We start from the raw sequence: 16,400 nt of genomic DNA, 5'->3' as shown, positions 1-16,400 counted from the left end.
CCAGGTCGGAGCCAGAACTGAGAAGGCCCTGGCTCTGGTAGAGGCCAGGCGGACCTCCCTGGGGCCAGGGACCATCAGCAAGTTCTTAGTGGCTGATCGAAGCGACCTCCGGGGAACATATGGGGAGAGGCAGTCCCGAAGGTATGCTGGGCTGCAAATTATGCCTTTTTACCAAACTTCAGCCAAGAGTATGCCAAAGAATCACAAGTTGGGGTCATTACTTGCTTGCTAGTTGTGAGCAGGGAGCCAATTGTTTATCAAGGTGTGCTTGACTGCATCCAGGCATTTGTGCAATTATGCTGTTCTGTCAAATAATTAGACTTTCTTGTGGCTGACATATCCCCATCCATTTGCCAATGCATTCAATTTTTAAAAGGCATATCGATTTTTTTTAAAAAAAATCAATTTGAGATTGTCATGTTGAGACTTACTACTTAGTGTTACTGTGTACCTTCAGTGTCTGCCCATGAACTCAGATAGTCTTGCAATCAGAATCTTACAACCAATTTTTGATAGAAGCCACTGGCTGTGCAGGCACAAAAAGACAGAATGATATCTCTCTAGTTCGGTCATTTAAAGGATGCATCTGAGAGTACTTAGCAGCAGAATGGCACACCTGTCAGTGGTTTCCATATATGCAAATTTTGGAGAGATTCAAACTAGACAAGAGTCATTATGACATTGAGAAATCTAAAACTGAATTTGAAATAGCCCTTTGTACAAATGATGAACATGTTATTTCGAAAATGTATAAACTTTTGTTGAGGTTTGAGATGGAGGAAGAACTAGTAAAAGAATGTATGATTAAATGGGCAAAAAATTGTGGATGTGATATATTAATGGAGCAATGGGAAAATATGTGGACAAGAGGGCTGAAATTTACACTGTATGGAAATGTTCCACTGTACAGAAACTATAAGGCTGAAATTTACATTAAGCTCCAGTATTAAAGAAAATTTTCACAAATTGATGTATCGTTGGTATGTGAGTCCTGAAAAATTGGCTAGAATGTGTAAGGGGGCGTCAAATGGATGTTGGAAATGTGCTAAACAAGAAGGGGCATTTTTTCATATGTGGTGGATATGTATGAAAGCAAAGAGTTTTTGGTTGCAGATACGATCATCAATGCAGAAGATTTTGAAGATTAAACTTCAGCTGAAACCAGAGACTTTTCTGTTGGGAATAATGGACAGCCAGTCGGAAAAAAGTTTTAGAACACTGTTTTTATACTTTATTACAGCAGCAAGAGTACTTTATGCACAGAAGTGGAAAACTACAACATTGCCTACAGTGGAGGAATGGCTGACAAAAGTTTTGGAGTTTGCGTTAATGGCAAAACTTACTGCATTAATTAGAAAAATGACATTAGTTAACTTCTTGACTGAATGGAAACCATTAATAGACTTTTTGCATGAAATGGATAATAAGGATTTGATGACATCTGGATTTATGGATTAAGAAACAGGAACAATAGAAAAAAGAGGAGTTTTGTGACTAACTTAGAATAAGTGGGACTCTAGAAATGATATATACTTGTGGAGAAAATTGGAACTCAACTTGTAGAGTAATCTAGGTGTTTTTTATTTTCCTCTTAATTTTATAGATATATGTATTGTTAGTGTGTTATGTTTAGAAATGTGTGTTTTTTCTTGTTCTCTACATTTGTTGTTTATTGTGTTGTGGTGTGTAGTTTATAGTTTAAAATTTTAAAAAAAATACAAAAAAATAGAGGCTGCATCTGACTATGCAAGCACAGAGGAAAAACTGCACGTGATTCCATGTTTTAAACACTCAGCCAAATCTAATGATCTGAATAATCATGATGTGAATGAATACAGATGTAAATCTAGAGTTGCCAACAGGCTTGGAGCAAAATGTTGTGTCCTTTTAATAGGGTTACCACTGCAGACGGTCCACCAAAATATCATGGTTGACTATATCAAATGTCATTGACAGGACTGACAGTATCAACAGTGAAGCATTGCCCTCATCCAAATGGAAGTGAAATCATCAACCAACACAAGTTACACAAAAAGTGTTGTTTCAGTCCTAAATCCTACCTGAAGCCAGACTGAAATGAGTCAAGAGCAAATGTTTCATCCAGAAATGCCTGCTGCCACAACCTTCTCAATCATCTTGCTTAGAAAGGGGAGATTAGACACGGTTCAATACTTGCCCATATTGCTCTTATCCAAAGATGATGAAATCTACTAGAAGCTGTCCATGTTCTATTGATTCAGTGCAAACTTTCAACCAGTGACATAGCTCTTTCCCTAACCTCTTCATAGTTTCCAGCTCCCTGGTAAACCAAGGAGTCAGAGTCTTCCTTGTGGGAAAGCAACTCTGTCAACAGCACCTGACTCTGATCACCATCCAGGCTCTGAAAAGTCTCCAGAATTATTTGGAAACCTACTGGGTCCATCAGTCTCTGGGATCAGACCATCCTGACAAGTCCTCTGCTCCTGGCATTGTAACCTTCACCAGCAGCAAGCAGAGAGCTGACCATGACACAGGCTGCAATATTAACACTCCTACCAGATCATCTCCAGTGCAGAAAAGAAGATCCAATATATGTGTCAGTTCCACGATTACCATAGTGGTCACGAAGTTCTGAGCTGAACTGGTCACAGAAGCCTCAGCATGGATGTTGAAGTCCCTCAACCCTATAAGACTTGACCTCTGCAATTCCACTTCTAAGACCAACGCTGTCAGCTCCAGCCAGCAACTACCATCAACTATCAGCAAGCTAGGTGGACAGTAAGCATACCAGCAGTATACCTAATGTGTCCCTGAGACCCAGCACAAGGTATGTACAACCCAAGTTGGCCGTTGTCTGCACCAGAAACCTGTGGAAGAAGAAACATTCTCCAAGGACAAGTGCAACGCCCATCTCCACCCCCCATTTTGGGGTTGATGAAGGACCGTATACCTAGTTAGAATTAGATGATGCCAAGTAATATTCGAGAAAAGAGTCCTCCAGCGAAGTTTTGGTAACATGCACTTGGTCAACACCATTGTCTCTAATCAAATTATATACCAGGGACCTCTTTTTATGCATAGACCTGTCTGTCATTAAGCATCATCAAGATCAAAGCAGAAAAACTAAGAGCCCTTCAACCTTCGTCCCTGCTAATGGGTTGGAGATTGTACAAAGGATGAGTACACTTACATCTCCTGCTTTGTAGGGATTTCCTACAAGTATGATAGAGCGTGGAAGACACTGACCTTGAGTGGCAGAAAGGTGGCCTATAAATGAATCTCTGTGTTGTATACACACACACACAACATGGGCAGCACTCTCTTCACTTTCTGCTCCCTTTTTAAACAAGTTAACTTGCCAAAGGATTAAGCCTTTGGTGTTAGTCAAAAGGCATGAGCCAAAGGGCCCTTGGTTATTTGGCTTTTTTACAGCAGCAGGAACACCACTGCAGTGGCAGAGAAAGAAGGTAGCATGACTGATACTAGAGCCAGTCATCCTTGTTCTACCATTCTTGGATAGCCAATCTAACAGCATAAGGAGAAGAATGGTGGGGCTAGAGAACAGAGGACTAAAAGCAGACTACCAAGTGTCTAGGATTGATTGTGTTCATCTGGTGGTTGACCCAGCGAGGGGAGGGGGGCAGTTTTCCCATTTCTGCTGCCTCACATGCACAAATACTTCCACATGGAACAGACAAAATGGCAAACTCTCTCCCCTCCACTCTTTCTGCACTGGGGGAAAAAGCTTGGGAGAAAGGCAGGAGCTCTCCTTCCTCCAGCGGTAGCTTTTGGAGTTTTTTAAAATGCAAGCCATTCCCCACAGCTGCTGTGTGTCTACGCAAGCCTGGGTTGGCTCTGTGGAGAATTTGTGAAGGAAGTAATGTTGAGTGACCCTCAGTTTTGAATAAATGTATCTGTTGCTAAGGTCATAGAACTGAATAGGGATTCTCTTGGTGTACCACCCAGCTCACTGCCCAGCAGTGTCCCTGCCTGAGCTGACAGAGACAATCTCAGACTTGGTGTTAAGAACCTGAGGTTTCTTGACCTTAGAGACTTTAACATTCATGTCCGGGCTGCCCTAACAGAAGTAGCTCAGGGCTTCATGGCTGCCACAACCACCATGGGGCTGTTCCAGAACATTCTTATACCTACACACACAGCAGGTCATACACTTGATTTGTTTTTTTTCTGGGGATAAAGTACATGGTTTAGTAATGGGGTCATTTTCTACTCTGCCCTTGTCATGGACAACCCATTTAGATTCATGGACTGCTGAACATTTATAAGGATGGGGGACAATTAGAATGACCCACCCCTGGAGATTAATGTCTTTTGCAGATTTTTCAGTTAGCAAGTTTGGTGCTCCTGTTGCAGTTCTAGTTGACCTGTGAAATATGGAGATGACCTGAGCTGTGGACACAGTTTCCCTGAGTGTTCTCTCTCCTTCCATGGAGTCTCCTGAATGCCCCTTGGTTTACTGAGGAGCTTTGGATGGTGAAACAGTTGGGCAGCTGGTTAGAGCACAAGTAAACATGACTAAACACAAGTGAAAGCTCATTATCATGCCTACTCTGTGCCCGTGATGGCAGCAAAGCAAGCCACCATGACATTTATACATTTCTGCCTAGCAGAGCTTTCCCAGGTTGTGAAGGGGCTTTTATCTCAAGGTCCAGAAAGCATACAAGCCTACTATGATTCCTTTGAAATACATTTTGCAAATAAAATTGCTTGTGTCCTCCATGACTTAGGTACTGCTGTTGGACTGGTTAAATTTCAGGATGTTACTGGAGCGCAATCTGATCTTACTTGTATAGATGACTTTCAGTTGGTGAGGCCTGACAAACTGCTTCAAAGTGTGTCCACCATACTTTGTCTTGCCCCTTGCCCTTCCTGGCTAATTGTATCACGGCAGGCTAGGTTAGTTGACTGGGTCCAGGAGGTAATAATGTCTTCTGCAGGAGGATGTAGTTCTGCCTACTTTGAAATAGGTGATTGAGAGACCCCTCCTGAAGAAGGCATCACTGGACCCAAATGCCCAATATTCCATTCTTGAGCAAGGTGCTGGAGCAGACAATAGCTACACAGCTCAGGAGGTCTTGGAGGAGATTAATTCTCTAGACCCATTTCAATCCAGATACAAGCATAGTTTGGGGACAGAAATGACCTTGGCTTTCCTGACTGATAACCTTTGTTGTGAGACTGTCAATTCTCCTGGACCTCTCAGTAGTTTGCAATAACATTGACCGTGGTATCTTTCTGGAGACGGTAATGGGATGAATGAGGGCCAATAAACTGAAACAAAATCCAGAAAAGACTGAGGTGTTGTTGGTCAGTAGAAAAGTTGCTTAAGAACATAAATGGCTTGGGGACTGAAGGACTGTTTCTTCTTTTCCTATCCAGTCTGCCAATTAAAATCTGCCTCCCAAGCCCTGCTCTCTTGGCACCCACCTTCAGATGTGAGGTAGATGGTGACTAAAGACAAGGCATTTTCTCTGGTGGCACCTTGTCAATGGAATGCCCTAACTTTCTTTCAGGTATCAGGCTAAAACACATATTTTCCCTAGGCTTTTAATTAGGGGCTTATTAGCTTTTAAGTGATCTGCTCCCTTTTATGGATAGTTTTTATTTTGCTTATGTCTAATGACTTGTTCTTTAATGACCAATGTTGTATACTGTGGCTTCTAATTGTAAGCTATTTAAAGGACACTGAAGTAGAATAGAAATATTCAAACTAACTAAATAAAAGTACTGACTGGTTCATGCATTAATTAGCATGATATGGGCTTTTGCTGACACACAAACAATATAGATTACATAGAACCTATAGATCTTCTCACTTGACCAATCCTGTATGATTTTTTAAGTATATATATTGAGGGGAGATGCATGGCTTTTTCAATTACTAATAATTTTCTCCTTCACTAATCTGGGTTCATTTTGTTCTTTTCCCTGTTTCATTTACATATCCGCCTTTTATCCAGTAATGTCAGTAGAAAAGTAGAAAAGCACAAAGCACAAAGACAATCACAAGAAGAATACTCCAAGGATTTGCGACCACAAACAACTCTTCTATTGATGACAATTCACTTTGATCACTTTTTTTGTATATTCATCAGACACTGCCAATTAAAATTAATATAAACCTTGGTCTGCTGGCATTTTCTAAGTGTCTTGGAGTGACTTTAGGCTGTGTATATATGTGTGCATATGTCAATGAAGGCAGAATATATTTTGATGTAGAAAAAAAATGAACCCACTCCTATTGCTCCTCTTTTCCTCTCTGTTTTCCCTTCTCTACTCTTCCTGTAAACCAACTATATAATCTCATTTCAGTACATCCTAAACGTTCCCTCTAGGAACTTTTCTGGCTCTGTTATTCTCTTCTGGTTCATGAAAATCCTATATACAAATAGAACAAAACAGTATATGGAAAAGAAACAAATATTTTTTCCAAATTATTTTAGAAAAGCTCAAAAAAGTGCATAGTTTCCTTATGGCTGTAGCTATGTCCTTGAGCAACATTTCTCAAGATGGGGTCCAGGAACCCCCAAGGGGGGTATACAAGGGGTTCAAGAGTTCTTTGCAAGGACAGAAGGACAGAAGGTCATCCCCTCTGATGCCTATCCAACTAACATGGAAAAGGAGCACACTCAGGAGAATGGAACAGAGGCTCTCCACCTTGGGGAGGGGGCGTGAATACAGTCAGCTTCTGTCCCTTGAAGAACAGAAACTCATAGATTAGCCTGTACAGTTGCTTAGCTTGCCAGAAAGCATTTTAATTAGTTCCTGGATTCCAGTTCCTCCATCCTACGAACTCTAATTGGCTGAATGCACCATAGAGGTACAGTCCCAATAGAGTCGTCATCAGGTATAAAACTTAACTGAATTTCACTATATTTTCCAAAGCAAATAATTTCACCACAGACAGAGACAGATTCCACTCTGCCAGCATAAACAATAGCAGCCAATGTCCATTTTCAGTAGAATACTGGAAGTATGGTTGTCAACATGCCTGAAGAAAAATGTACTGTCCCTTTAACAGAGGTTTAATGTGTGGAAATGAGCAACCGAAGCTTGCCATGACATGGAGGTAAATGACCAGAGGTGCTGCCACAATGGAGGTTTTTCCTCATTTCAGCAACCTAAGTGATGCATTTATTTGTTTATTTGGTTTGCACACAGCCCCACTTGTGTGCTATTTGATTTTTTCTTCTGAAAAAAATGTTTTTTTAAATTAGAAAAAATGATACTTGTAAATAACATCCCATTAAGTCTCTATTAATGGGGGAAAGACATTTTTTTTCTCCAGACAGTTGGCAACCCTAGCTGTGGCAGCTATAAGGCTTTATTTTCTTCCTTGGGTACATCCGTGCAAATTGCTACATTTATGTTGCAGAGGCATAGCAGAAAATCATGAAGAATCAGATTATGCTATTCAAGGTGGATTACTTGTGCAAATGATTATTATTCAATATGAAAGAGGAAATCTCATCAGACTTTAAACTACTGAACAGAAATCTTTACACCATTTATTATGTTCTCTTCTAGCAAGGGAGGGGAAGGTGTTAAAGGCACAAAATCCAATATATACCTTAAAAAGCATAACTTTTTTGATGAGTGCAGCTTAAATGGAATAACATAACTACAGATTTTGTTTTTACTCACTGAAAATGGCATCCACAAATTGCCACAGATCTCTCACCATAAGATCCATGAGGACCACAGGGTCATCTTTAGGTTGCTAGAAACTCTTTTTGCTGTTCCCATTCTTCCACAATCTTACCCCAGTTCAGAAAATTCAGAAGTTTCTTTCTCGCTACTAAGATAGCATTATACCTTTCTTTAAATCTTTGAACTAGTTCCTTGTCACAGAAAGCAGCAACAATTTCTAGCCCTTTGAATTTCTCTGTTTCTATCAGCTCTTGAGTGAGTTCAAGGACTTCTTTGGCTAAACTTACGTTGGCTCACAATCCATAAATATCTTGAAATATTCAGATGTGCTTGTTCAGAAAAATGATAGGATGAATAAATAGAGATAAGAGTTGATAAAACCTCAAAATTTATATCTTGTGTTTTTTTCCAGAAAGCAGGGCCGGATCTTGGGTTCCCGGCACACGGGACAACCCAATTCCAGCTGCCCGCATGAGCACTCCCGACGCTGCGTGATGATGCCACTCACCTGCCCGGCTGATGGGCCGGCTGGCTTGCCACGCGCTCCCTGTCCTGCTGGGCAGGCGAATGGCATAGGCGGCCTCCCAGCCATCTGTGCTACTCACTTGCCCAGCAGGACAGAGAACGTGTGGCAAGCCGGCCGCCCCCTCAGCCGGGCAGGTGAATGGCACGGAGAGCTGGGAGGCTGCCCACGCCATTCGCCTGCCCAGCAGGACAAGGAGTGCGTGGCAAGCTGGCTGCCTCCTTAGTGGGACAGGCGAGTGACGCGGGCAGCCTCCCAGTTCTCTGTGCCATTCACCTGCCTGGCAGAGGGAGTGGCCAGCTTGCCGGTGCTCCCTGTCCTCCTGGGCAGGTGAATGGCGTGGGCAGCCACTCAGCTGCCCACACTGCCGCTGGCCTGCTCCCAGCGGCTGGCAGCTGCACCCGGCACCCCCTCTTTGGCGGCGCTGGGGGCAGACTACCTCCCTGCCCCGCCTCGATCTGGCCTTGCCAGAAAGCAATGAACCATTTCAGGGATTGAAAGAAGGATGCTATCTTAGTAGTTAGAAAGTCAGAACCACTCTGAATTTGTTGGAGACGAGAATGATAGCAGAAGGGGGAGGAGGCAGCTGGAAACTGGCTACACCGAACTAGAGGAAAGGTGAACAAAGTAGTTGATATTTCTAAATAGTATCTGCAGGAAGCCAAAAGAGGAAGAAAAATTCATCAATGGCTAATCCAACAATACAAACTCCAGCACAGTTCACCATACTGCACATAAATCAGTGGAACAATGCTACTTGATTTTTTCTTTAATAATTTTTTTTTAGAAAGTGTTTTAACTTACTAGCATTATATAGCTGCAAAAGCAGTTTTAATGACCGCTGTAGGAGTGAGAAATCATGCATAGCTTTTCTAAGGCAGAATGGTATATAGAGCACTATATTTTAAGGTAGTTAATTCAACAACTATGTATGACACAGAGCAGTATGCAAAAGCTAAAATAAGAAAAGATTTGATGTAAATTCTTGAAGATATTACTCATTTCATAATAGTTTACAAAGAAGGTTTTCAAAATGCTGGTGTGTTTGTTATAATAAATAGCCTTGGGCATTTTTTCATGCAACTGTTACAATTAAAAGAAATCTACCACTTACTCAAATTCCTTCCCTGTTGCTAATCTATGGATTACACTCCACTTATAAATACCACTTGTTGCTGATGAGAGCTGGCAGTGACCCCTAAATTGACAAACTGTCACAAAAGTACTCTTCAGCTGATTTGTTCTTGCATTCATTAACTCCCCAGCCCTTAGGTTTGAGAGAAGGGTGATGACTTGCCATGAGACAGGAAAAGACTGACAGAAATAGTACACAGACGTAGCAGCCATCAAAATAAGCAGGAGAATTCCTAAGCCTTCTTTGTGGCAGGTGTTTTCAGCCAAATATAACTCCACATTTATATACAAAGAAAAAAATGGCAGACTATTTACGTGTGGTGTTTTCAGCTTCATTCCTAAGATGGCATTCAGGCGGGTTTCTCAGCTGTTAAGGAAGCATGGTTAAAAGTCTACATTTTAAAAGAATACAGGCCTTCTAATTTTGCCCTCTATTTATACATACCCCAAGAATTTCCTGACCACTCACAATATATGATGTGTTTTAAACTGTTGTAATCTGCCCTGAGCCCGCTCACAGGAAGGGCAGAATAAAAGTATGAAAATAAATAAATAAATAAATGCCTTCAGTGGATATGCCCCCATTGCATTACTGTCCTGTTCAAATAACAGGCCTTTCACATTTTAAAGTTGAAATATAGTTCTTTTAGAATTTGCTGTCAACCATAGACTTGCAGTACAATTTCAGCTGCAGTACATGGTGTGGTGGGGCAGCTGCCAGGCCTCTGTGGTTTCTGTTGGGGCAACTGCTGGCTCCCTACTCATGCATCCCTTCTGATGCCTGCATTTCACTGCCTGCTTGCGAGCAGAGGTGTGCATGAACTGGGGGGGAAATGAACCATGCAGTTCGTGGTTTGTCCTGTTTCACGAACCACGAACTTTCACAAACTTGCCTCAATTCCTGAACCAGTTCATGGTTCGTGGAGTTTAAATGCCCCTTTCCCTACTGCTGTGAAGTGGCAGGGAAAGGGGTATTTCATCATTCCAGCTTGGATCAGCTGCTTGTCGGGGAGATCTCCGACAAACAGCTGATCGGGGGGGGGTTGAAATGCCCCTTTCCCTGACGCTTCATAGCGGCACAGAAAGGGGCATTTCACCATGGCAGGCATGGATCAGCTGCTTTTGGAGATCCCCGACAAGCAGCTGATTCAGGGTATAAATGTCCCTTTCCCTGCTGCTACCTGCTGGCTGTTCTGTTTCCCATGTTCGCAGGAGTTTGCTTATTCCCTGCTGGCTTTAAAAGCCAGGGAAGGGCTAAATGGCTGGTTTTCCTTTTCTCCTTTGGGGTATGCACACATACACACTCTTTTTTTTTTTCAAAGTCAAGAAAGTGTTGCAATGTTGCAACATTGTAACATTACTGCACTTTCCTCCTGGCTTTAAAAGCCAGGAAAGGATTGAATAGCTGCTTTCCCCTCCCTTCCAGGCATGTTTCAGGCTTTGCCAAAGGGAATGAAAACCAAGCGTTTTGCACAGCCCTTTGGAAACAAAGTGGAAGGGAACTGCTGCTAGCTCTGACAAACTGCTGGCTCACGAACCATGAACCAGCCCAGTTCGTGATGAACTTTGGTTCATATTTCAGTTCGTGCCCATCTCTACTTGTGAATGCTTGGTCACCTCTACTCCCAGCTGCATATGCTGCCTAGCACTGCTGGAGAAGGGCATGTAGGGGTGCACAAAGCATGAGCATTCTTGGTGGCCATGGCACCCACTACCCAGCAACATCAGGGGAATGGTGTGTAGGCAGTTTGTGCAGCTGTGACTGCAGAGGGTAGGAGAGCTTGCAAGTGAGCACAGGAAGGATGCACAGGTGAGGGCATTTACTGGACATAGGGGGCCCCCTGAACACTCCTTGCCAAGCCTCCCCCCCCACCAACCTGCAACTGCCCCTGCTGCTCAGAGCATGTTGCCCATCCTTTGTTCCATGTATACTGGTTTCCGGTTAGTTTCTGGGCCAAATTCAAAATGATGTTTAAAATATCTCACAGGTGGCCTCCCAAGTAGCCCAGGCACTGGGGCCATCATTGGTTGTTCTTTGTACAACTCTCCTGTTTGTTATACATTGAATAGCTATGTGGTGGTGGTAGAGATTGCCATCAACTCTTAGCTGACTTATGGTGACCCTGGTGGGATTTTCATGGCAAGAGACTAACAGAGGTGGTTTGCCATTGCCTGCCTCTGTGACCCTCATCTTCGTTGGAGGTCTCCCATCCAATTAATAACCATGGCTGACTCTGCTTAGCTTCCGAGATCTGATGAGATCAGACTTGCCTGAGTTATTCAGGTCAGGGTGGATAGGTATGACAGACAAGGCTTTTTTCAGAGCAGCTTTGTAATTCTGGAATGTTCTAACAAGGAAGTCTGTTGCCCCATTCTCACAGGCATTCTGCAGACTGTAGAAGATACCCCTCTTTAAGAAGGTCTTCATAGTTAATGTTAAACTACAAAATGGATAATTAACAGGTTCTATGACACTTCTATTGATTCTGCTATTTCTCTTTTTTATTCTGTGTGGGAATGGTATGTTACTTTTTGTATAGCTGTTTTTTTCTAAAGAATCATCATACTTTTAGTGGTTTTTAACTTATTGCAATACATCTTGGGAATTTCTTATAAGATAAATGGGCAAGATACAAATGTTCTAAATAAACAAATAAATACAAAAATATAACCCTGCTTAGAACAGTAAACATAGTTAGTCCTATCAGGTTCATTTGCACCATGGTATAGGTGATATTTGGATCTTACAGAAGCATCATGGAAGCTGAGTACACATTGGATGCATTTCATACGGCTGCAAGACCTTTCACCAAAAGAGCTGAACCAAATGTGTGGGCCTTTACTATTCAAATTTTATTTTGCCAGGGTTGGGGGGAGGTCATCACTGGCAGCCATCACTGGGGCTTGTTAGGGCCTGTGATCAAACCGATATGTTGGCCATCATTGATTGTTCTTCTTTGTACGAATCTCCTGTCTGATGTACAGTGAATGGCTATGAGGTTGTGCTGGAGAGTGCCAACAAGTCATAGCTGACTTATGGCAACTCATACTGGAGTTCTCAAGGCAAGAGACTAACAGAGATGGTTTGCCATTGCCTGCCTCTGCAACCCTGGTCTTCGCTGGAGGTCTCTCTTCCAATTACTAAGCAAGGCCAATTAGGGTTGCCTGGTCCCCTTATCCTCCTGGTGAGAGAGAGGGAGCCTGGCAAATACCTTGTCTTTTCTCCTCACACACGCAGACTTCACAGTGGGCCGATTCAGCCCATTTGGGGCCCAAATCAGCCTGCTGCAAACCACAGCAGTGCTCTCAGGGCAGCATGATGAAGTCACTCCTGGGAGGTAATGTCATCATGCTACCTTAAGAGTGCACTCTGAAATCCCATTCCTGTGCCTCCCCCGCCCCCCCACCAGGTGAGTGGTGGCAAGGGATGGAGGGTGGGAGTGGGGGATCTCCCACTCCCACCAGGGAACTGGTAACCCTAAGGCCAACCCTGCTTAGCTTCTGAGATCTGAGGAGATCGGGCTTGCCTGGGCTATCCAGGTCTGGGCAGTACAGCTGTACTGTGGAAATGTTTAAATAGTGCCATAGGAGTAGATTCTGTGACGCCTTAGACACAGAGGCAGCTGATAGAGGTTTTCAGAGTAAAACACATTCACTAACATAAAGTGGCTGACTGGCAAAGTTTATATATGGGCCTCCTAAAATGGCAATTTGATTCAAAGTGGTGACAGAAATTATCATGTTATAGAGGGGAAGTCTTAGCTCTTTTGTGTGGTGATAGAAAATCTCATCACAACCAAGGGTTTTTTTTCCTTATCACTGATGGCTACTACCTACAAGTATTGAAATGTATCAGCTCACTATCTGAATCCACCCATAGCATATTTTCTTTCTAGAAGAGCTACTATAGATGATTTAAAGTTGTACTCCTTCTGAAATTTTAAGACTACAGGAGGAAAAAATAAAGACAATTTTGTGCAATGTCTTTGCCCTCTAAGGTGATGTATCATATCATTTACCTAAACCACAGCAAGCTATCCAATTGACAACAGGAATCTGAAAACTTCTTGGCTAAAACCCCTCTTTGGACATCAACTTAAAAATATTGTTTACTTCCAGTGATTACCATTAAAAGTTAAAAATGCACTTTGTGGATGTACCTTAATTTACCAGTGTCTTCTCTAATGTCCAACTCAGTTCTTAGAACAATGTATAAAAGGAAATGAGAAGAGATGCAACAAAAGAAAATGCACAAACATGGAGTTTGCCCAGGGAAAGACTAGCTCCCTTGTCAAACTTCTGTATTAGCTTTTCTGAATCAGTTTGGAGTCATGTACATTTACCAAGCTACCCCTTGGAAATTTATTTAACACTGACATTTTATTTGGAGCCTATATAATTCCATATACCAAATAAGCAACTTCAGTAGAAAATTAGAGGCAGTAAAGTTTCATAATGTAAACTTAAAATAATTAAGATTTTAAAAATGCAGCTTCCACAATTGCATTTTATGGGTCATAGTTTGCCAAGGAGATGAACAGGCAATTCAATGAATTGCTGAATAAATACACTTTCAATATTTAAATCAAAATTGGAAGACATAAAAATAATAGCAAAAATTAACAGGTGCTCAACAAACTAAAAATAATTCCATCAAGTAATATTACTTCCATGGGAAATACTTTCTTTGATGCTTAATATTTATCTGCAACATTAAATAAAAACAATTTTCTTGGCTCACAAAGCAGCTAAACAAAACTGAAACAGAAAATGCCATATCTCGTTATAACAGGACCCTCATATGACATTACTGTTCTACATTTCTGATTATGGGAAACAATGGGAACAAAGATATTTATGATTAATGTGGCAATTTTGGCATTCAAAGGGGCATTTGCTTTTAAACAGCTATTGAATAAAGTCTTATGAGAAAAGGAAAATAAAATTCTATTTGATGCTTGCTTACCTCTCGCAACGTGAGCCAGAATACCCAAGGGGGCATTCGTCACATATTAATCCATGACTTTGCTCCAAATGGCACGTTGGGCTAAAACTGCGTTGTTTATGTAGTGCAAAAAGAGGGGCAAAAAGAAAACACAAAAAGAAATTCATTAGCTCCATGGTTAATGCCCTTCTTCAGAAAGCGTTCCTTTCAAAACTGAGCATGGAGAAAATCCTTCTGGTCTCACACAGGGCTTAGGTTTGGCTCCAGCCAGTAGAGAACTTTGGAATCGCTCTGCTATTTCTGCCGACCCTGTATATAGCTCAAACGGGTGGCAACATCCAAATGACATGTTGTTATGGGACTTTAGTCTATCAATGAGTCGCTACACCATTTAAAAGCAGGAATCTACAGCTGTTTCCCTGAGCCCTTGAAGGCCTGGCAATGCACTCCAGCCCAACTTAAATCTTACTGGAGCTGAAGGACAATTGAATGGAAAGCTCAGGAATTTCAGATTACTCAGAGAGTGAAATAAAATTGTCCCGTTAAAGAAAGAAGATGAATGTAAAATAGCTTGATAATGCTTACATGTCTGCCAAAGCCTTACAGTTAAGTCTTCTAAATCATAGTTAAGACTTCTAAGCTGCACCTTAACATACCTAAACAATCACTATCGAAGCTATACACAATTAGGAATGGTGAAAATTATAGTCAGTCTCCACTCTTAAGGATGTACTTACTGGAGAAAGTTAGGATTCTAATATAATTGTGAGAAAGGAATCACAGTGCAACGACTGTTCTGCCTTACTTATTTTGGGATGCTAATGTTCTTTTAACGAACCACTTGGAAACTGGAATAGCAACTGACAATCGTTCATAACAACAACTTTATGTATATACCACTCTTTTAGACAGATTAGTGACCCACTCAGAGCAGTGAACACAGTCAGTATTATTATTATTCTCAATGCAGCTGGGGAGCTAAGGCTGAGGGCAGTGGCTTACCCAAAGCCACCTGCTGAGCTCATGGCAGTAGTGGGATTTGATCCAGCAGAGTTCTGATTCACAACCCAACCACTTGACTGCTATGCTATAGCAGCTGTCATTACATCACCTAACTGAAATTTGAAGTTGGCTTCATAACTCAGAGCTGTAGCTTTATAGTTTCATTTCAGGCTTTCCTCTTTGTACTTAAAAATATATATGTATATATAATAGCAGTAACACAGTTGTATCTCAGCAGCCCGGTCATTTGCATGTTTACAATCCCCTAGGATTGTATTTTACTCTAGCTGTGTACCTCTGCCTCATAGCATTTGTTTTCCATGTTTCCCCCCCCCCCTTTAGTATCTGATTGACATACTGTAATGGGGTAATCTGCTCAGACGCTGGAAGATACAATCAGTTTGAAACAACAGGGTATCTGTCACTCTACTTTAAAAAGATCCATCTTCAATTATTCTTTCTTTTATTTCACCTTCAGATTTATTTTCACTACACAGGCATTCCATTTGCCAAATGACACAACAGTAAACTGGAGGCTTAGGATAATGTTTGGTTAAAAGTGGGCAGAGTAGAAGAATAAATATAAACAAGGGTTGGAACTGTTGTTATTCCATCACTGAAATGAACATCTACAGAATTATAAAATTATTTCAGATACTAAGTGTAGTATATGAACTGGAAAAATAATAAAGACATAGTTCTATTGGTGAATTAAAAAAAGTTCAAGGTTGTGAAGTATAACCTTGTATGTATGAGGATCACTTACACACTTCTAGATGTGGTTAATAACGTACTGTAGGCCAGGCATAGTCATTTGACAGCCCATGAACAACATCTAATCCATGTCTTGATTTTTTTGTGATTCTTACTAGGAGGTGTACCTCTCATTTCACCACACATTCATTGAAGAAAGGGGCCAGATGAAAGTCACCAGCAGCTTATTGCAGGTAATCCTCCTATGAGGTTAGCCAAGAGGACTCTGTATCTCTGGTATCTCCTCTTATTTGTTGAGTAGATAGGTGCAGGAAAACCATACACACATCACTCTTGTACTGAATTTTTCAGGGGAAGGGCACCTGCAAGCAATATTGTTTGTGCTTCTTCTGTCATATAGAATTGTGGACTCTCAGGACCCATCTAGGACTG

At 41.6% G+C, this 16,400-nt stretch overlaps 1 protein-coding gene across 1 annotated transcript in view; it reads right to left on the bottom strand.

Annotated features, from left to right (window-relative positions):
• The window catches only part of LAMA2 (laminin subunit alpha 2), a 703,642-nt gene that overhangs the window by 256,351 nt on the left and 430,891 nt on the right, over nt 1–16,400 (bottom strand). The window contains exon 18 of the mRNA XM_054974995.1: nt 14,274–14,360. Coding sequence (XP_054830970.1) covers nt 14,274–14,360 — 87 coding nt within the window. The remainder of the gene's footprint in view (nt 1–14,273; nt 14,361–16,400) is intronic.

Source organism: Eublepharis macularius, chromosome 1 (assembly GCF_028583425.1).
Source record: "Eublepharis macularius isolate TG4126 chromosome 1, MPM_Emac_v1.0, whole genome shotgun sequence".
Lineage (NCBI taxonomy): Eukaryota > Metazoa > Chordata > Lepidosauria > Squamata > Eublepharidae > Eublepharis > Eublepharis macularius.
This window is presented reverse-complemented; position numbering and strand designations above follow the sequence as displayed.